Source organism: Paroedura picta, chromosome 4, assembly GCF_049243985.1.
Source record: "Paroedura picta isolate Pp20150507F chromosome 4, Ppicta_v3.0, whole genome shotgun sequence".
In the NCBI taxonomy this organism is placed as follows: Eukaryota; Metazoa; Chordata; class Lepidosauria; order Squamata; family Gekkonidae; genus Paroedura; species Paroedura picta.
Genome location: NC_135372.1, coordinates 63,374,598 through 63,395,005, shown reverse-complemented (window position 1 = coordinate 63,395,005; position 20,408 = coordinate 63,374,598). Strand labels below are relative to the sequence as shown.

The 20,408-nt window shown below is 41.5% G+C and overlaps 2 protein-coding genes across 4 annotated transcripts in view; one reads left to right on the top strand and one right to left on the bottom strand.

The window, feature by feature from the left end:
- The window catches only part of SPATA1 (spermatogenesis associated 1), a 29,701-nt gene extending 24,298 nt beyond the window's left edge, over positions 1-5,403 (top strand). For all 3 annotated transcript variants that reach the window (XM_077333159.1, XM_077333161.1, XM_077333160.1), the window contains 2 exons: positions 2,849-2,947; positions 4,603-5,403. In XM_077333159.1, the coding sequence (XP_077189274.1) occupies positions 2,849-2,947; positions 4,603-4,725 (222 nt within the window). In that variant the 3' untranslated portion in view covers positions 4,726-5,403. The remainder of the gene's footprint in view (positions 1-2,848; positions 2,948-4,602) is intronic.
- A 145-nt stretch (positions 5,404-5,548) lies between these two features.
- Positions 5,549-19,372, bottom strand: CTBS (chitobiase). The gene is made up of 7 exons (XM_077333162.1): positions 19,120-19,372; positions 15,942-16,080; positions 13,733-13,941; positions 11,341-11,512; positions 10,706-10,803; positions 9,213-9,374; positions 5,549-6,590 (listed from the first exon to the last, which is right to left on the bottom strand). Exons 1-7 carry the CDS (start codon positions 19,255-19,257, stop codon positions 6,402-6,404), a joined length of 1,107 nt encoding a protein of 368 aa, XP_077189277.1. The 5' UTR covers positions 19,258-19,372; the 3' UTR covers positions 5,549-6,401.
- Positions 19,373-20,408: the final 1,036 nt, after the last annotated feature.

Sequence of the window (20,408 nt, the reverse complement as noted above, 5' to 3'; positions counted from 1 at the left end):
AAGTTATTGTGCTTTTGAACCACTATTTCATATACTCCTGCTATGAGCCACTAATGGTCACATCTGATGACAGTGCCCTCTTCGCACTTTATGGAGTACAGAGGTTGCATTTGAAGTCCTCACCCCCTGCCAGAGAACACAATTACACATGAGTTACAAGTTTTCCTCAGTTCTTGTGTATGTGGTCCCTGGTTAGGAACAGGATTGTTGCATGTGGACAAGAACTGAAAATGCTCTAGAGGGTCAATGAACCCCAGGGAACATGAGGTTTCCCCACTCACGCCCTGGAAAAATGACACGAAGGGGAAAACCAAAGCCTTTTCTCCATGTGCACCCTGATCCTGATCCTAAGAGACCATTCCCGGCCCTAGGGAAGCACGCCTGGCCTCGACCAGGGCCAGGGCCTTTTCGGTCCTGGCCCCGACCTGGTGGAATGAGCTCCCGGGAGAGCTGCGGGCCCTGTGGGATCTTTCAACATTCCGCAGGGCCTGTAAGACGGAGCTCTTCCGCCAGGTTTATGGTTGAGGCCGGGGCTGATAATAGATCTATGCCTCCCCCGGGGACTCGGGTTCTGGACCCGAAGCAAAACATCATCAGGACCTCCTCTCCACCCGCTAGTAGTGGGAGGGAGGGGGGGGGAGTTGAGCTGCCATTCTTGCCATGCCGGCAATATTGGCAATGTTATTATTGTTTTATGGGGTTTTAATGGGGATTTGCGATATTGTTACCAGCCACGAGCCGCAAGGGAGTGGCGGGCTATAAATCTAATAATAATAATAATAATAATAATAATAATAATAATAATAATAATAATAACTTGAGGAGAACCCACAATTCACATCTGATGAAAGGTGGGGACCCCAGACCCATCATATGTATTCCATAATGTGTAAAGAGGGTAGATATATCACAACAAACAGCTGGGCTGGATCCAGGCTATTTGCCAGTTCCCACAGATTCTCTCTTCCTGCTGCAGATCTCCTTAATGAAATTCTTAAGGGTCTCCTATCCCCTGGAGTATCATTTTGTGCTAATTGGTGGACTACAGTGAGAGGGAGAAGGCAGGAAAGCTCTCTGCCATTGGAAAATTTAGTCTAGATCTATTTGTCCATAATGTGCATAAACGCAGCTTGTTTTCATGATTGTGCAATTCCTTCCTTCTTTAGCAGAATGCAACTGAAAGCTAAAAAGTCTGCAATCAAACAATAGTTTGATGAGAAATCTGAATGCAGTCACCTGGGCAAAATTGAATTCCTCCCCCTCCCCAACAACACGAAGAAGAGTTGGTTCTTATACGCCTCTTTTCTCTACCCAAAGGAATCTCAAAGCTGCTTACAATCACCTTCCTTTTCCTCTCCCCAAAAACAGACACCCTGTGAGGTAGGTGAGGCTGAGAGAGCCCTGATATCACTGCTTGGTCAGAACAGCTTTATCAGCGCTTTGGTGAGCCCAAGGTCACCCAGCTGGCTGCATGTGGGGGAGCGTGTAATCAAGCCCGGCTCACCAGATTAGAAGTCTACATTCCTAACCACTTCACTGAACTGGTTTGAAAGGAAGTTTAAACCAGCTTGTAGGAGGAAAAACATTATGATTGACCCAGTGGTCTACATTTAGGTATAGCGGCAAATTGGAGTTTAATTGAAGGCCTCCTGTACCAAGAAGTTATAAAGTCATGCTATGTGCATGAGAGGAGAGGCCTGGCATTTTCCTTTACTTTCACCATGCATACCTGTCAGGTTTTCTTATTCATCCTGCATTTCACCCCACTTTCACTGCAGATGTGCATTGGGATCTTTTCCCCGCTGTTCTGCATTGATTTTCCTCCAGTAAGTTCACTTTCTGGTTGCTGTTTCTGCAAGTTTTTTATAGTGATCTCATGGCAGTTTTCCCCCTTGCTTCACTCCCAAACTGAGGGTAATTCAAATGCATAATGATTCACTTGGATTTCTCTCCTTTTTTTGCCTCTCAGAGGACAATTCTCCACCCACATTGAGGTAATTCCTCCCACTCTGCACTTTCTGCCATCACCCCCATTGGTATATAAGCACCAGTACAGTCACAGTTAAGTCTAGCAATCTGTGAATTCACTGGTAATTTTGGAACGCTGGAGAAGCCTATCATGTGGTTGCTAAATCTGAAAATAGGAACAGCAAGAACAGAAGCAGAATTCACTTCCCTCCTCTAGGGACACCATTTCCATCTGTTCAAGGTCTTACACTATTGATGAGTTCACCAGTTTATTGACTGCCTGAGCCTACTGTTATTATTAATTATTGAATTTGTATAATGCTCTCCCAGAACACCCTGCAGCAGGCAGCAGGAAGCTTTCCAGAGCCACTGAGGAAAGGAAGGTGGGTTTGCTGGTGGATGTGGAAAGAAGCTGAAAGTTCATAATCATTCCTCTGTCTCACATAGTGCAGAGGGTCCCAGGGTCCTCTGCCTCATATAGTACAGAGGGTCATTCTCAATCAATCAAACAAACAATCAAATACCTTTATTGGCATAATCATAATAATAATAAAACATTTATACAAAAGACAAGGTGGTTCAGATCCCAAGTCACTTGGAGAAAATCCCATGAAGGAATTTTGCAATGCCTTCAGTTATTTGAGGGTTATGATCCAATAAAAGAAAGTGCACTATTGTTGCAGGACTGTGAATCTTGCTCGCTCCCATGAGAGGCAATATGTGCCGTTCTCTGAGATGGTTATGTTGCTCACAAAAGAGGAGACTAGGGTCATTCTCTTAATCTCATGTTAAAGGCTTAGGTAGTATGTGATTACATTAGGAGTTACAAAGGTGGAGTAATTGTAGTATGTATGATAAGTCTGATCTGATTATTTCCTAGAATTATACAATTATCCAGATTACAACTCTTCAGCATGACATTGAGCAGCTAAGAATAAAGCTAGACAATGCAAAGATGAAACTTGCCATTGAAATTAAGGTATGATAACATTTTGGAGTTGTATTGTGTCCTGGTGAAGGCCTATGACAATGCATATATAAATTTAGATCCAGAATGCCATTTAGAAGTACAGACTTTGGATGGCTGAAGGCTACAGGGCAGATGTGCTTTTTGCTCTCTGGTTTTCATTGTTTTCATTCTCTAGGCTGGTGGTCCCCAACCACAGGGCCACAGCTCCCTCTCCCCGCCCCCCCCCCCCGCAGTAAGAAACTTCCCAGGCCGCAAGCTTGCAGCCCGGCAAGCTTCTTACTTTGGGATAGGGGGGAGAGGGAAGAAGGACCGCGCAGTGCACGTGTGGCCTGGTGGTGCATGCGCCATGCACAGCCTGGCGGCACGTGCGCATCCGCACATGCGTGGTATGCATGGCCGGGCAATCGCTCTCCCTGCTGCCGCCGGTTCCCAGCCTAAAAAAGGTTGGGGACCACTGCTCTAGGCCTTTCCAGTACCCAAAACACTGGGCAGCTGAAAACTGCTACATGGTTGAGTGTTTAATGAACTGAGTCGACGTTTCTTGGACCCAACTTGCCTCCCTTCCAAGCTGTTTTCCCATTCACAGAATATACTGGGCAGGAGTTATTTCTCCATTTTTGCTGCTCCATGTGCACAGAATATTCCAAGTGGGGCTGCAAAAACAGACAAATAGCTCCATTGCCTCAGCACTGTTTCCACACAAGAAAATGGCTTTGCAGGGAAGGCAGGAACACTTAACTTCCTCTGTAGTAGCCTTCCAAGACCATTTGGTCTCTGCCTTAATTTTTTTAAAGTTATTCCCTACAGCTGCTCTATGGCTGCAGGAAACCTTAGCTGGGTCCAAGGAACCTAGACCCAACTCAGTAAAAACCTGTAAGCACTAAGAACACATTTGTTGAGGTAAATCTCATTAAATAACATAGGACTTCTGATAACATAGGACTTAGGGTTGCTCTTTGAGGAAGTGTACACTTCTGTTACCTAGGCAGTGCATTGCGCTCCTTAAGTACATGCCCTTTTTGGCATCTGGTTCACCAAAGCAGTGGACAGAATATGCACATGTGCATACTATGAATTATACTAGTGCTTCCTCTTTCTTCATTGAAAATTTCTGCACAAATCTGTTTTCTCCTTGAACTTTACAGCTTTTTCTCAGCTCAAACACAGATCTGTCCTGTGCGCCTGATTCGCATCTGTCTCATTTTGACTTTTATCTGTTCCCTCTGTTGTTGCCCCACTGTTGAAATTTAAGTTGCAAACTTTTTCTTGCCTGTGTAGAAAGTCCCTTGTAAATAAATAATAAATGCTGTTGCTAATGATACTGAGTTCCAGAAACACAGCACTTTCAGATCTGCAGTAGTTTGCCATGTTTCTTTGCCAATCTCTGTCTGCTGTTAGTGAATACATTTTCTTTAATATGTCGGTTACGGTTTGCCATTAGTAGTCAATCTGACATTTCCTTCCTTCCTTTATTTATGTATTTATAGTCCAACTTTCTCACTCAAGGCAAATTATGAAGACATGTGACCTCCCTCCCACTCCTTCCCAAAAAACAACTGCTTGGGTGTGAAAGATGAAAAGATCAGGACGTAAAAGTTACTCCATGCCTATAAAATAGGAATTCCATTTCATTCTTCATCACATAATATCTGTTTCTTTTACAGATGAGAAAGCAGGCCATATCTGATTTACAAGCACTGAAAGCTGAACTGGCACACAAGAAGATTCAGTCTTCATTAAAACTTCACTCTGAAAAGACAAGTGCCTTCACTGGCTCCAAGTTATGAAATTCTTCCTTGTGTACTCATGGAAACAAATTCTTTCCAATTTATATATTTAAAAATAGTAGAGATTTTGTATGTGCTGAAACATGAAACACAGTAATTTATCATTAAGGGCAATTTTAACATTTCTTATGCATGTGAAACATGGCACTGTTATCCCAATTCAGTAATACCAATCCATTTGTAAGAACCAAATTCAGTTGTGAAGGAGTGACATGAATTGGGACGGTTGGGAAGAATTGGTTGCTTCACCTTTGAAATTACTATAAACATCTGTATAAAAGGCTGTCAATTGTGGTCCCTGAAAGCCTTACTGGACCTAACCTCAATTCTGATGTAAGTGCCTCCTTCTGAATCAGAAAGTTTGAAAATTCTCCTCTGCCTTTCTCCTTCCTCAGGCTTGTGTAGTATACAAAGTGTGCTTATTGGATAACCTTTGCTTATAGATAACAGAGTCTCTGTGTTCAGCTGCAGGGGACAAGTGAAGAATGTGCATAAGTCATTGATCACTGAACCCATCTGGAACAATTCTTTTGCAGATGTAACACTGTGGCTGGGGATGTGTGAAGAACATGAAAATCAAATCACAAAAATTAGTCTTAACGTCATATATCACAGGCTCTGGTTTTTTATTATGTTAGAAAACAGTATGTCTGTTGTAAGGCTGATGAATGAGTGCAAATGGAGCCTGTTGACACTCTTGCTATAAACCCCTGCTAACACTCTTTATATAAATGAATTACAGAAAAACATAATTTTTAATAAGGATGGATTATAACAATATATTTTCTTGAGTAAAATAATGCTGTGAGAGAACGGCAAGAAGTTAAATTGCAAGATTTTTGGTGCCTTTATTAAGCGTGTAAGAAAACTAGATACATTTTTCTTTTGGGATTTCTTTTTTTATTTTGTTTCATATATGGATGAATGATGGATGTCTGGATATACAAGTTTCATTTTAAAAGACTGTTTTTAATTGGGAGGCTATATAGCACAGAATATTTTGTGTTTTACTGCTCAAGAAACAAAATCCATCTCTTTACAAATCTGCTTATCTGAGGTTAACTCTTTTATCTTCATATGTCAACTTAGCTACAATTCCATATCCTTGTCTAACATTACTAAACGATTTCCATACCACTGCACTACACATAATGGCAGTGGCTTCCAAAGCTGAAACCAATTCTATATGTTATGGTTCAACACAGACCTTAAATAATCCAAACAGAAGAACCTTGGGGTTTATTGGCAATTCTGTGATTGTTTTTATCACCACCCATGTTTACTTTCTGAAGAGTATGAATGTGTGTCTCTGGAATTTATGTATTATATATATATCTGCATTCATATCTTGACACTGACAATAGATTGTATTCTCCAAATCATAGATATGTTTTCATCTGACATGTGCCAGTTAACTGTTGCACTGGAATTTAAAAAATATTCTTTCATGTACATTAGCTTCTTTTTGGGTAGAAGGACTTGAAGGATTTAATATTGCAAGAGCTATACTGAAGAAAAGAGAGGTTAAGCAGGGATACGAAATTACACGTACGATGTTGCTTGAAATAAATTTGGATAGCAATTATGTTCCAGAATTCATAAACTCTAATTTTAAAAGACTGAGTGACATGTGTATTATTTTAAGCTTTGATAGCTCTGTTCACTCTCTCCAGGTATCATTTTGGTATTAGGGCTTCCCACATTGCTTTTGTCTGCTGTTGTGCCACAGAGTCTCCAGAGTAGTTAAGGCAATCCCCATTCCACATACCAATACCCCTTAAACCTTGTTCTTTCACATAAGCTGCCTTCAAAGAAATGCTTCTGGGATCATCAAACCATACTTGATGTATAATGCCTTGTGGGTCCTAAAAAAGAATGAAAGGACATGTTAAAATGCTCCTTTTAACCAATTAGTTTTACATGTTCATAAGTAAAATCCACAGAATTCCATGAGTTAGGCGTGTACTGCATTCTGGCAAATAAGCCTCCCTTCCTAATTGCACTGTGCTTTTCTGAGATGTGAACTAAAATCACGTGCTCAAGACTGCCATGAAATCATCTTTCTGCTTTAAAGACAACTGACTGGATGCTTTGTGTCTGGGCAAGAAGCCTTCTTTGGCTCAACCAAAGGAACAGAAGGGGCAATCTTGGCTGTTCTCTTCTCATCACTGAACTTGTTCTTCTGCATGGTTTTTAAAACTGCATTGGTCCCCAAACCTCTGGCAACAGGGTTTCCTAGGTACCCCTAGCCACTGGTGGGGTACGGGGAGGACAGTGGCCAGATTCACGCTGGAAAACTCCTGGTGATTTGTAGATGGAGCCTGGAGAGAACAGGAATATCCATGAGGTACGAAGCATCCATTTTATCCAGGTAAACTGGTCTCTGCTTCCTGGAAATTAGCTATAATTACAGGGAATCCCCAGGTCCTACTTGGAGGCTGCCATCCCTACCTGGCAATGCCTTTCCAGCAAGAGGCAGCAGTTAAGGGAAGGGAAAGGCAGATCTGTCTCATTCCACTCTAACAGTATATGATCCCATTCAGTGTGTGGTCCGATACAGACTTTAGTAACTGGCATTAAAGAATTCATGCTGAAGACTTCCAGAGAACCCTTGGTCAGGTCACTCTCTTCAGCCTTTGTTATCCTTCTGAACAATGAAAACAAACCTTACAGCATGATTCTGAAAACAAGCTGAAAAGGCCTATTGTCTGGCGAAAGCTCCAGAAAGCTTGCTCATGCCCTTGAAGCCTCACCAAACTGAGACACTGAGTCCGGATCCCAAATCCAAGTGGCATGTATTCTGGCCACACAAGGCCCAACTGGTCAAAAGGCTGACACAGAGGAAGGTACAAAGTAGCATGAATTATCTTCCTTTATGCTAGACTTCCCACAGATGGCCTGATCCTGCCTGGCCAAATCACATCAGTACTTCTGCAGCTAGTATGTGTTCAAAGTCAAACAATCCACCCCAGCCCAGGGTTCCTTGCAGTAATGAGATGGAATACAAGTGCAAAACTTCCTCTCAGCCTTGATGTTCCTACTATCTCATTTGCACCTGTGTCTATCTCATCTCATCTCTCATCTCTCTCTCTCTGAACTTGCAAGTTATCATGACATTCATCTCCACAGAGGAACCTTCAATAATACTAGGCTCCAAAGCTTGAACCAGTGTTGAAATGCGATCAGCAAGTTATTTGGTCCAGGCCTACTCTGAAGGGCTGATGTTTTTACACTGCAAGGTCATAAGAAACACCTGGATACAGATCAGGAATTGCAGACTCCACCAGGAAACCAGATTGAACTGGTCTAGCCTCTGAGAAACTCAGTGGGCTTTGTTCCAGGTGGGACCACCCACCAATAGAAGAAGCTGAGCCTTTTGTGCAGAGAATCACATTGCGTCTTTGTGCTCTGTTTTAGAGTCTCCATTTTTGCAAGCAGCAATGTAGAGACTGTATTTTGCAATGTCTTAAGTTCTGTGGTCCTGGTGATCTGGTGAAAGACCAGATCAGAGAGCATTATATATGTTTAAGTAAATCTGAAGCCTCCTTCTGGATCTTAAGGCTTAAAACTGCACTCTCTCAAGACATGCTAAAGATGGAATCTTATGCAGTAGGGCAGGGCAATTCCCTCTTTTTTCTCTCTCTTTCTGTTTTGTTCCTCCACTACAATAAGTGGCAAGGAGTTCAACAAAACTGGTAGCAGAGATTCTGACAAATGCTAACCAATGAATGGTTCCCAACAACCTGACATTTGAAAAGTCAAGAAATGTCTAGACCAGGAGTAGTCAAACTGCGGCCCTCCAGATGTCCATGGACTACAATTCCCATGAGCCCCTGCCAGTGTTCATAGACTATTATTATTATTATTTAGATTTATTTCCCGTCACTCCCAAATGGTTCGTGGTAGGTTACAGTGTCTTAAAACCCTATTAAAACTCCCATTAAAAGACTTTAAAATGTCACAGCATGGCGGCACAATAATAAGATCCTCTTCCTACCCCCCTTCCTAAAAAAAATCTGGAGGGCAGTTTGACTACTCCTGGTCTAGAGAGAGGCCAGTTCCTTAATATTGCTGGGGAAGGAGAAACAAGGTGAAGCAACCCTTCAACTTCCAATTCTGAGGGCTAGGGAGCACCTGTGGCATAATGGTTATTATTAACCCATTTCAGTTATTTGTTCTTAGCTCTTTCTTTCCATTCCCCTACTTAAAAAAAATATTTGTTGATTTATTCTTTCAGCAGTACTCTTTCAACATACACACACATGTGAAAGACGATAACAAAGACGCTGGAGTTTTGTGTTGTGTAGTTGTACATGTATGGTGGTGGGTTTCGGAAGAATTGTTTACTTATTTGTTTATATTATATTTATATATGTAACATGGCTTACATAATTTAGGAGATGATGATGGACCAATATAACTATTTTCACATAGAAAAATAAAAGTTTAATTTTGTTAAGTACACAGAAGTATTCAGATAACCTTACCAGGTATTCATAATATGGAGCTTTCTGTTCCTCATTCCACAGAATACCAGACATGGAAGTATTTGCCCGATTCATTATTGCGCTATAGGGGATCTGACGTCCTGCTGCATCACTGCATGGGGCTCCACGGAAAGAGACTTCTTTAATGGAACATACATTAGACTGAAGAAATGAAGCTTGTGTTACACAGATACACTGAATCTTCAAGAGGAGATAGATTTAAAAAGATGCAGAAAGACTACTGAAGGCAGACAAGAAATTAGATATCTAATGAGAGGCAATTAATATTTTTGGTTCTCCAAATCCTATCCAACTTTACATGAAGGGGGTTTCACTGCTTTCAAACAATGCAGCTATTTCAGAGAATCCAAACTGTGGCAGAGGAGAGTTTGTGTCATACTACATTTGTAGAACTGGAGTACCAGCGGTTATGTGTGGATCAACACAGCGCAACTGAGGCACCTGGTAGGAGCATCAACTCTTGGCTGAACTGACCAGAACTCAGAAGCTAGGCAGTGTTGGCCTTGGTTAGTGTTTGGATGTGAGACCCCCAAGGAAGTCCAGGGTCATGACACTGAGGCAGGCAATGGCAAACCACCTCTGAATGCCTCATGCCTCAAAAACCTTGTGGGGTCACCATAAGTCAGCGGCAACTTGACAGCAATCTCCACCACGCTCACATTTTCAAGTGGCTGGCAACGTGGTCCCTGCTTTTATTATTTTGAAATAGTCCAGGAATGTAATCAAGTATTGAGATCAGGAACTCTTTGATTAAAGGGCTGATTACTGTAAGTGTGGTAGTCTATTCAGGGTGCTGCCCCCACTTGGGGTTTCCTCTCCTTTACCCCAATGGTACCTGCACGTATTCCTTGCAAGGTATTAATATAGCATCATAATTTATATAAGTGAGTGCTGGATAATTCTAGAGTCGTTAATTGTGTTAGTTTGTTGCAGTTAAGGAGGTGGATAGGGGTATAGATATGGCTTTATTAAGCCATAGATATGGCTTTAATTAAGACTTAAATAACAATACAAATATACTAACCAAGAAAAACAATAAATAAGGAAGAACAGAATACTACCCAACAGCATAGCTTCTTTTGAAGTTAACAATAGGAATGAAGTGTGAAATACTTTAGATGCAAATTGTCTTTGAACTGTTTAAATAAAAAAGACTACTTAAGAAGCTCACTAGTAGAAAGAAGACAGGGTCCAGATGAATGGCCTTGCTCCATCAGTCTTTAGGCCAATCAGAAAGACCAGAGAACATCTCCATATCTGTTTTAGCTATTACAGTGCATCTCTGGCAGAAGCCATAGCTGGGCAGTTCTGTCCTATTTGCTAAGCTCAAGGTCCTGCTTTAATGATTGCAGCTGTAGGGAGCAAATTTAGGACTGGGTGGAAAGTAATACAGGCGATGACAGCAAAGCACTACAGGTAAATACTGCTCAGAATCAGTGCATAACAAAAATATGTTTAGATTGCAGACTTACTATTGATAAGGACAGACATGAATAATCATAGCCATACCACGGAACACCCATCACAAGCTTCTTTGGATGAATGCCCATGTGAATGTAGTCATTATATCCTAATGGAATATGAAATGAAAAGTTACCTGATTTTTTTTTTATTCCATGCCTAAAGCTACATTTGTAATGTCAGCAAATCAAAGGCCACTCAAGCCAACATTCAAGATGTAACTAGGTCTACGTGTCTCTTTTAAATGCAAGGGCATCTTTGGAGAATAGCTTTGTGCTCTTTAGTTTCTCACATGACTTATCCAGTATTTTGCTCATGCAGGCAACAGCCTACGTGGGAACAGATGTTAACAGAAACTAAAGCAACTACGTGGCCTTCTAGCCAAAACAAGAACAGAGGTGATATATCTACTTTCTCAGTTAATCAAAATACATACTGCAGCTCTGCAAAACACGGCTTTTAAGGCATGGCATTGCCATACAAACAAAATCAAAGGAAGCGAATACCTATAAACACTCCTTATCTCAATTACGGAGTTTGGGTTGTTAGCCACAGGACTGGATAACTGTGAACACAGAATTTCAAATCTAGTGCTAATGGCACAAGAAATGGCTTTTCATAGTACATCACTGGGGCTGGTTCTTACCAGTTAAGGTCTGGTTGTATGGAGCGTTGGCTCTTGCTATGCAGTCTGTCCATACTTGGCTCTGCTCATCATAGGACATGACAAACACAAAATCACAGGAATGAGCAATCTCAGCATAGTTATAATATCTTTTGTCTATGCCTCTTGGAGACCAAGCCACATCAAAGGTCACCTGTAGGAGGGAGGAAAAATAACTCAGATTCAGAAAAGGCAACAGTTTTCCATAGAAGGCATGATAGTTTTATAAAGATACTAGCATAATTTTTCCAAGGGAAAACAAAGGATTGTGGCTTAAGAATTCTAATGAGGCTACAGTTAAACTGGGAGGAGAGGTTTCTAAGAGTTCAGATACAGACTTCAAAAAGTGTTCAAAGGAATTTGATTCATTTCACATTAAAGGTTTATCAGACAGTTGAGTTTAACAACAGCATCTTGCCTGCCATTCCAATAACCCTGCTAATTTATTCAAAACTGATTTGATGTATAAAGCCTGAAAATGCCATCATATTGGAAGAATTTTACAAAGCGTGCAGTGTTTTGTTTGACAGCAAAGGAATGTGTGCCTAAAATAGGCTAGCACAGCTCGTGATGTACGAAGCCATAAGCAGCCCACCAGCTCTGCAGGCTTGAAATAACGTGGTTTTGCTGCCTGGCTAGATTACAAAACAGGAGGCACCTGGTGGACCATGACCTATGATTTGTGAACTGCTTTATACTTAATGAATCACCACTTGCACAGGTTTGGTTGGTTATTGGATACACTGTTTAAGGTTGGTTATTGGATACACTGAACATTCTATATGTGTTTTTTAACTAATGTGCCTTTTCCATCGTTTCACTAAAGATTTCAGTTTTTTGCTAAACTGCTGAACACTTGAAATACCTCAGGAATCCCACAGAGGTATGTGAAATTTCTTAGTCATTAGAAGTATTAATTAGTTCAGGGAAACTGTATCATTATACCGATTACCCCTACTGTGAACAGTTTCTATGCTTTTCTTTATTATATTTGAATTTTACAGAGTGTTTTCTACACAGGAACAGGCTTGAGTGCCAATACAGGGCAGTGGCAGTACCTTTTCAAGAGCATCAAATCAGGGGCAAATAACTGGCAGCAGGACATGGGGGCATGTGACAACAGCAATGCCACTATATAACCTGGAAGTAACAAAGGGTAGCTCTAGGAATTACCAGAAACACTACAGTTTAACCACAGAATCTGAGGCAATTCCTAAAGTCACTCTATCAATTCTGGCCTATACTGGCTGTGGCATGGTGACAATTTTGAAGCTGCTGTTGTTTTTTCTACCCATCATCACTCAGAATGGTAACAGACAACAGGCACTAGTAGCAGGAGGTCTCCCACTGTACTGGGAGGTCTGACAAGCCTAGGAAGATGTTATTGTTACATTTCACTTTGCACTCCCTGCATTTGATGGGCCTTTAAACCTGTTGTTTGCAACTTTCCCACCTTCATATCTTCATCTATGTTTGCCAGCATTGAATGAAGTACATTGGATAATGTGGGCTTTTGCCCACAACACTTTATGGAATATTGGTTAATCCTTAAAGATTCTTGTTTATTTTGTAAGTCCTTCAGTGCAATATATAAATTGTTAAGAACTTAAAGACTCTGGCTAACAACCCCTGGGATTGATAAACCATGGTGACTGACAGATGGGAAACCATATGAGTACGAGAAAATGCATTTACAATCACAGTTGCTCAACAAAAATTGAGTCCAATAGCACCTTTAAGACCAACTTCAGACCAACACAGCTACACACTTGGATCAATCACAGTTGCTGTTTGTACACAATTGAAAATACATGCAAACTGTTCAAATGCAGAGAATTTGTAAAATGTTCAACTAGGGTGACCATAACTAGCAGATAGCTTGGGAACCAACCCAACTGAGCATGTCTGCCAACAATCTCACTCCCTGTCATTAGAAAGAGAGCAAACCCTCACTTCCTTCAGGACGAAAACAAAACAGAAGATTGGCTCTTACCAGACTGTCTGGTGGTGAAATTGAGAGCCCTTTGACTACCTGAAATGGCTTCGCTGGGGATCATGGATCCTGCATTGACAAAAGCCATGTACGACAGAGAAGGTAAAAAGCAAAATTGAGGAAGACTGAGCTAAAAAACTGACTGGATCCAGCCCAGTGTCTCTTCCACAAACAAGATGGAGAACATTAGCCATTCCCCCCACCCCACAAGCTATTTACCATTGCCCTCACCACCTATGATAGCCACACTCCCCTTTCTCAAAATTTCTCAAAAAGTATCCACATGCTCAGCAATGTTTGGGATCTCTGCATTAGCATATCACATTTCATAATGTGGACATAAATCTCTTTTTGCAGAACAGTGGTTTGTTTTATTTGCACCTGTGATCCCGGAATTTCTTTGTGAAAAGCTTCTGTTGTTTCTTTAACCAAGGCTGTTAAGGCATAGTATTCTGGTGAATACTTATTAACCATTTGTTCAATATCTATGTTGATTCCATCCATATATTGCGTTTTGGCAAGCTCCACCTTCTGATCTATCCAAGCTGCTCTGAAGGCAGGATCAACAATTTCCTTCACAGGTACATCTCCTAAAGAACCAGTGAGGATCAGAATTGACAAAGTTTATTGCATTGCTATGAGGGAGAAAAATACAGAGCCCCTTGTCTCCATTCCATTCCTAAACATCTTTACTCAGAGGTAAATCCCAAAAAACTCAAAAAGACTTTGTGTAGAAGTACAGCCCTGTCAACTCATTTAATTATAATAATCAGAAATAAAATAAACACTGTAACATCAATGCTACCAATCAACTAATACGACCCATTGAGCCAGGTGAATAAAGCACAGGACTGTTACAATGCTGGTGACTATCTATTCATCTGCAGTACCATTACCAACCTTTTGCAGAAGGCTGCTTCACCACACAAAATTCTTTTAGCAGACTGGGATACATTAATTTTTCTAGACCTTCTGTAGGTCTTCTACAAGGGAAAATATTCCTAGGAAAAGTCAGTCTTAATAATTTTGCAATCCCTTCATTTTACTGATAGTATCTTACTGATATTTATTTTATAATTCACATATAGATCATCTCCAGACTAGAGAGAGCAGTTCCTCTGGAGAAAATCGCTGCTTCAGAGGGTGGACTCCATAGCATTATATAACACTGAGGTCCTTCCCCATCCCAAATTGGTGAGGGAGGGGTATGGGATAGAAGAGGGTTTTATGTTTTTAAACTTACTCTTTTTGTTTGTTTGTTTTTTGCTATTGTGAGCTCCCACAGGCTAGCTGGTCTAGGAGTGGGGGCATAGAAATCAAATAAATAAATCAAATAAATAATACAGAAATCCAGGAGCCATTCCCAGCTCCACCCTCAAAGTCTCCAAGTATTTCCCAACCCAGAGCTAGCAAACCTAGGTTAGATGCCAAGAGAGGCTAGTTAAGATCAAGATGTATAAGTCACTGAGGGATGTATAGCTAAGATTGGATTAAAGCAGTTGGTAAGATATGTGAATAGCAGAAAATTATCATACAAATAAAAGAATTAACAGACAAGATTTGAGAACCAGGTTTCAGTCCAGTGGCGCCTTTAGGATCAATAACGTTTAATTCTGGGTATAAGTGAGAACTGAGTGACTTAACATATGTAGATTTACACTTCTTCAAATACATTGAAACAGACTGCCTCAAGCCTTTTATATAGGTGTGGGGGGGACAAATTGACAAAGGGCTAATTAGAGTCAAGATGCATAAGTAATATGTTTATATGTAAGCAGACAGTTAAGTTAGCCTGGTTCCAAATTGTTTAAGGCTTTATAGTAGCGACCCCCAACCTGTGGGCTGCGGACCACATGTGGTCCTTCGACTAATTGGAAGTGGGCCGCAAAGGACACCTTCTCCCCCCCCCCCGGCCCTTTACTTCATCCCCCCGGCCCTTTACAACACACTTCGGGTGTCATTGTCTCCCATCACTCCCAGATGGGACTATCTTATTGCAGAGAAACAAGCTCAGGGTTCCCATTGATTTGTCATTGTCATGAGTTAAAATTTCCATGAGTTAAAATGTTCCTTATGTTCATTGTTGTGGCATGTCTGTATCTTATTTTGAAGGGATGTTTAAACATTACCATAGCGATCAGAGAGTGTTAGGGCAGTGGTTGAGAGTAGAGGAGTAAACTACCCCCCCACCAGGCCTCAGTAAAATTGTCAAGCGTTAAGTGGTCCCCAGTGATAAAAAGGTTGGGGACCACTGCTTTATAGGACACTTTCAACTATTTGTGTTGTTCCAAAGCCAAACAGAAAATCAGCACATTTATTTCAATGGAGGGGAAATACAGTTTCAATTAAAATGTTTTGTGTATTCTAGACCTACTGCCGTTTCTGGACAAGGAAAGCCCCACACGCAGCACAGTACACCAGTGGTAGACTGAAGTCCTGTGGACACCTACATAATAATGAGTCTTATTTCCAAGTAACCATATATTTAATTTATGTTGCACACAAACATCCCTGGGCCAGGCAGGGAAGGGCAGCATATAAAATTATTATTATTATTATTATCATCCATATTACTCTGAAGAGAACATACCTTTTAAAACAACCCTGGATCCTCTTGAATGAGCATAACACATGAGCTCAGGGTCATATTTTCCAAAAATGGCCACAGTTGTAATTTGTGACCAGTCATAGAACTTCCAATCCTTCCCACCAACCTGAAACACAAAAACCTGCAGGGGCATAGCAAGAATAATATATTTATTAGCAGGCTGAATTTCTTTCTTTCCAAGCTTCACATGGATGACAGGAAAACCTGACAGTTACACATTCTATCTCTCTTTCTCAGCACTATATGCATGACTAGCAAGTCTGTCAGGAAAGCCCCCAGATTACATAGTCAAAGAAGAAGAGCTGTTTTTTATACCCTGCTTTCCTCTACCAGAAGAAGCCCCAAAGTGGCTTGCAAACACCTTTCCTTTCCTCTCCCCACAAGTAGGTGAGGCTGAGAGAGCTGCAAGAACAGCCGTAATAGAACTGTGACTAGCCCAAAGTCCCCAGCTGGCTGCATGTAGAGGAATGGAGAATCAAACCTGACTCTCCAGATTAGAGTCTGGCGCTCTTAACCACTACACCAAGCTGGTTCTCTAAATAAATGTTCCTAAAACATAAACAGTAGATTGCCACCAACTTTAGGTATTTATCCAGTCTAAAAGGTTAAGAGGATCCACATTTTAAAAAATTGTATGACAGCACCTGTTAGTTCAAGTAAATCAATGCTTTATTGAAGATATTAACTGAAACTTGCAGGTAATTTATAGTACAAGGATGTATATTATTATTAATATAAACCTCTTATTCAATATCACCTTCAAGACTTATTGACTAGTTAGAGATCAACTTATTTAACATTCAAATAGGTGTTTCCCCAACTTTGAGAAGAATGATTCTGAGCAGAATAATTGTGAGACAGAGAGAACAATACATCTTCCCTGCAATTGCATCGCGTCTTCTCCAGGTCCTCACTCTCAGAGTCACTTTACTAAAAAGGAAAACTTACAGGACTTTGTTACACTCATTGGCATTTAACATGTTTAGCCCTGTGCAGAGGTTATGTTGCATTCTGGCAGCAGGAGCCCACCAACTGTGCATTTTGCGAGTACAATTCAAACAATCACTGCATCATATGAATGGGATGGTATGTGCATTTTCCGTGCCAATATAAGCTTCCGTTCTGAAAAACCTAAAATCTACAGCTCAATTCAGACAACATGGCAATCACATGGATTTCATTCCCCAAAATACAAATGAATGTATCAATCCCCCAAATCATTTTTGCTTTGTAGAAAAACACCTTTGGGATTCAATAATTTTGAACAAAGATGACAGGGAGATTAAAAAAAAAAAGATTGTAAAGAGGATTAAGCAATTGTATCTCCTTTTCTCCATTCAAAATTGCTCACTCACTCATATACACATGAGCTCTGAATAATGTTACATTTATTTGCATGAATAGACTGATGTTCCTTAGATACAATACAAGAAGAAAAATTGGTTTTTATACCCCGCTTTTCTCTATCTTGAGAAGTCTCATAATGGTTTATAATCATTTTCTCCCCTCTCCCCACAATAGGAACTTTGTGTGGTAGGTGGGGTAAACTGCCCAAGGTCACTCAGCTGGCTGCCCATGGAGGATTGTAGAATCAAACCCCATTCTCCAAATGAGAATCCACTGCTCTTATTCATTATACCATGTTGGCTCTCCAAAACAAATAAGGAAACTTTTTAATTACTATGGATTTATTCTTTTTGTTGTTGTTGTTTACTAGTTTTAATATACTGCCCCTCCCTGCATGCAAGCTCAAGGCAGTTCACAATACGTGTTACACATACATCATCTATAAAATCAGAGTTTAAAACATGATTAAAACTTATGATGCTCTGTTTCACCTGCTCAGTTCGTCAATCTGCCTTCTGGTCTGTCCCACAGACAGCGTGCTCTTCCAATTGTGTTCCAGTTTGGACCCATAGATTTCATTGGATGCTAGTTCTGGCCTCAACCAAAGGCCTAGTGGAAGAGTGCCATTTTGCAGGCCCTGTGAAACTTAGGTCATTCCATCAGGGTCTGGATCTCAACTGGCAACTCATTCCACCAGGCTGGGGCTACAGCCAAAAAGGCTCTGGCCCAGAAAAAGGTCTTTGGGCCAGGGACCACCACCATGTTGGTATTAGATCTTAAAAGTTCTTCTGTGGTCTTATTGGGGCAGGCGGTCCCTTAGAACTGCAGATGTCTGTTAAGCCAAACTTGCAAATTTCAGTTAGTCTTTCAAACTTTTGCATATTCTTTGCAACCGTCTTTCATAACATATACCATTTGACATATTCCATTTAGAAAGGTTTTTTTTAAAGAATATGCCTGTAATCACACATAGAGCTAATACTGAAATAGTGCTGGCTCAGTACACTTGACCAGCTAATCCCATGCTAGAGTTAATGATTAAGAACCACCATATCTTGAATTATGCAAAGATGGAAGGACTTTCAAAGGGCTCTTTAGCACTTTCCTTCTCAGCATTAATAGTTACAAAAGGTCTACCTGAGCCCACTATTATGCACTTCAAACTTTGCTTCATTTTTCAAGTGAGAATTTTGTTGCACAATAAGTAACAATCTCCTTCTATGCTTTTTATTGATACAATTGTTGCTGTCTTCAAGTAGTTTTAACTTGCTTGGGTTGCGGGGGGCGGGAAAGGACGAAAGGAACGTTTCAGATACATAAATACACCTCTATTGTTCTGAACACTGGCGATAAGTGTTCTTTAACACAGATGAAGAGAGAGAAGAGTTATTTTAACATCTATGAACTTTGGTTTGGCATGCACTCAAAGGCAACAGAAGACCCGCTGTGTCCCAGTTTGCTTCTTTACTTATTTCTTATTATGCTTATAATACCGCTTTGTTGGTTTGGGAGAAAACCAAAGAGCAGAGTGACTTGGCCTTGCCGTGGAGAGCCACGCTTCTGCGTCCTTAAGAGTAGGCAGAAAGGTAACCGCTGAAGGCCGGATATGTCACGAAGGAGGGCAGCGGATTCCTGCCTAGCGAATCAGCCCCACAGCGCTATGCTAACCTGCAGGACAAATCAGGCACCACAACAGACAGGCCGCCCGTCACTAAGGTTCGGCTAACCGGAGGGTCCTGAGCTCCCTCGCCAATCCCCGTCTGCGCATTCTCTCCCCGCCCACAAAAGCCTGGGGACAGCTGCGCACGCGCACCTCGAACTCTCTGGTGCCGGAGATGGGGTTGCACAGCGAAGGGTCTTCGCAGGGGCACGTGCCGCAGCCCAGCCGCAGCTGCAGGAAGAGCGCCGTCAAGAGCCATGCGCCGCTTCGGCTGCTTAGCAACCGCTTCATGCTGCTGGGCCCTCCTCGCGAGTCAGCGCCTCCGGCGGGGGTGTCGTGGTTGAGGATCGGCCTTGGAGCCCCGGGAAAAGCCCGTCGCTGTGCCTCGGGTGCTCGCCTGCCGATTGCTTATCTAATGGGCAAGGTGGGGGCGTGGCCCTGGCCCGAGCGGGCGGGCGGGCGGGCGGGAGCGCTCCGGGGAACCGGCGCCTGGAAGCCCTTGGGGCTGTGGAGGGAGTGACCTTCGAAGAGTTGCTTGTCGGGAAGACCCTTATTGATGGCTGCAAATTAGAGAAAGTGGGACAGAAGGGAAGTGAGAGTTCTCGCAAGGGTTTCCTCTGTGCAATGCGGCCCTTGCCCGAACGAACAGAGGGCGAATTCTGGCAAAAGGGCGTGTGACGTGATCACAAGGCAAGCGCAAAGGGAACTGGAAGTAGGTTGCTCAGACAAATGCAGTTCTTTAAATAGATCCGGGAGGAGGGTGATTGAGAGTGCAGGATTAGCAATATTTTAAATGTTTGAGTGAAAGCGTGTTGGGCTTCTTTAGAAATCATTGACAGATCTGAAAGTAATAAGTCTCTTAAGTCCAGATGGCAAACACCAAGGTCTCATGTACAAGCAATAATAAAAAATCCATACAATGTTATTTAAAAACACCAAACGTCGCTGTAAGTGGCATCCTTACCGAATTTGACATTTATTTATTGAAATACTTATGCACTTTCTAAGGAGCAACCCACAAGGTGGTTAATCTGTAATAAATAGTAAATCCTAATGGGATCTCATAATAGTGAGTTGTCTCTCAAGAACCTAAGACCCAGACTATTGACGGCTTTAAAGATTAAAACCAGCAATTTGAATTGGGCCTGGAAACTAGCTCACAAAAAATTGGCATAACATGTTCCATGTAGCTAGCCAATCATGAAACTAGTTGTAGTTTCTAGACAATTTTCAAAAGGCAGCCCCAGTAATTTTATTTGTATACCACCCTTCTCTGAGGCTCAGGGTGGTTCACATGGAACATAAAGAATACATAAAACTTTGTTTCTGCATAACTTGACATATAAATGGACTGTATAAATATAACAATAGCAACCATAACTGAAGGTAACAGTCTAATTTATAACAGTTCAAACAGGTCCATGGTTCAGGTGTATGAGTTC

Excerpts from the sequence above, each read along its gene's own strand:
- CTBS (XM_077333162.1), bottom strand. The coding sequence starts at position 19,257 with ATGAAGCGGTTGCTAAGCAGCCGAAGCGGCGCATGGCTCTTGACGGCG. Across the intron at positions 13,942-15,941 it reads ATCCAGGGTTGTTTTAAAAG|GAGATGTACCTGTGAAGGAA; the intron begins GTATGTTCTCTT and ends CTGGTTCTTTAG. Across the intron at positions 6,591-9,212 it reads CTCCATATTATGAATACCTG|GACCCACAAGGCATTATACA; the intron begins GTAAGGTTATCT and ends ATTCTTTTTTAG.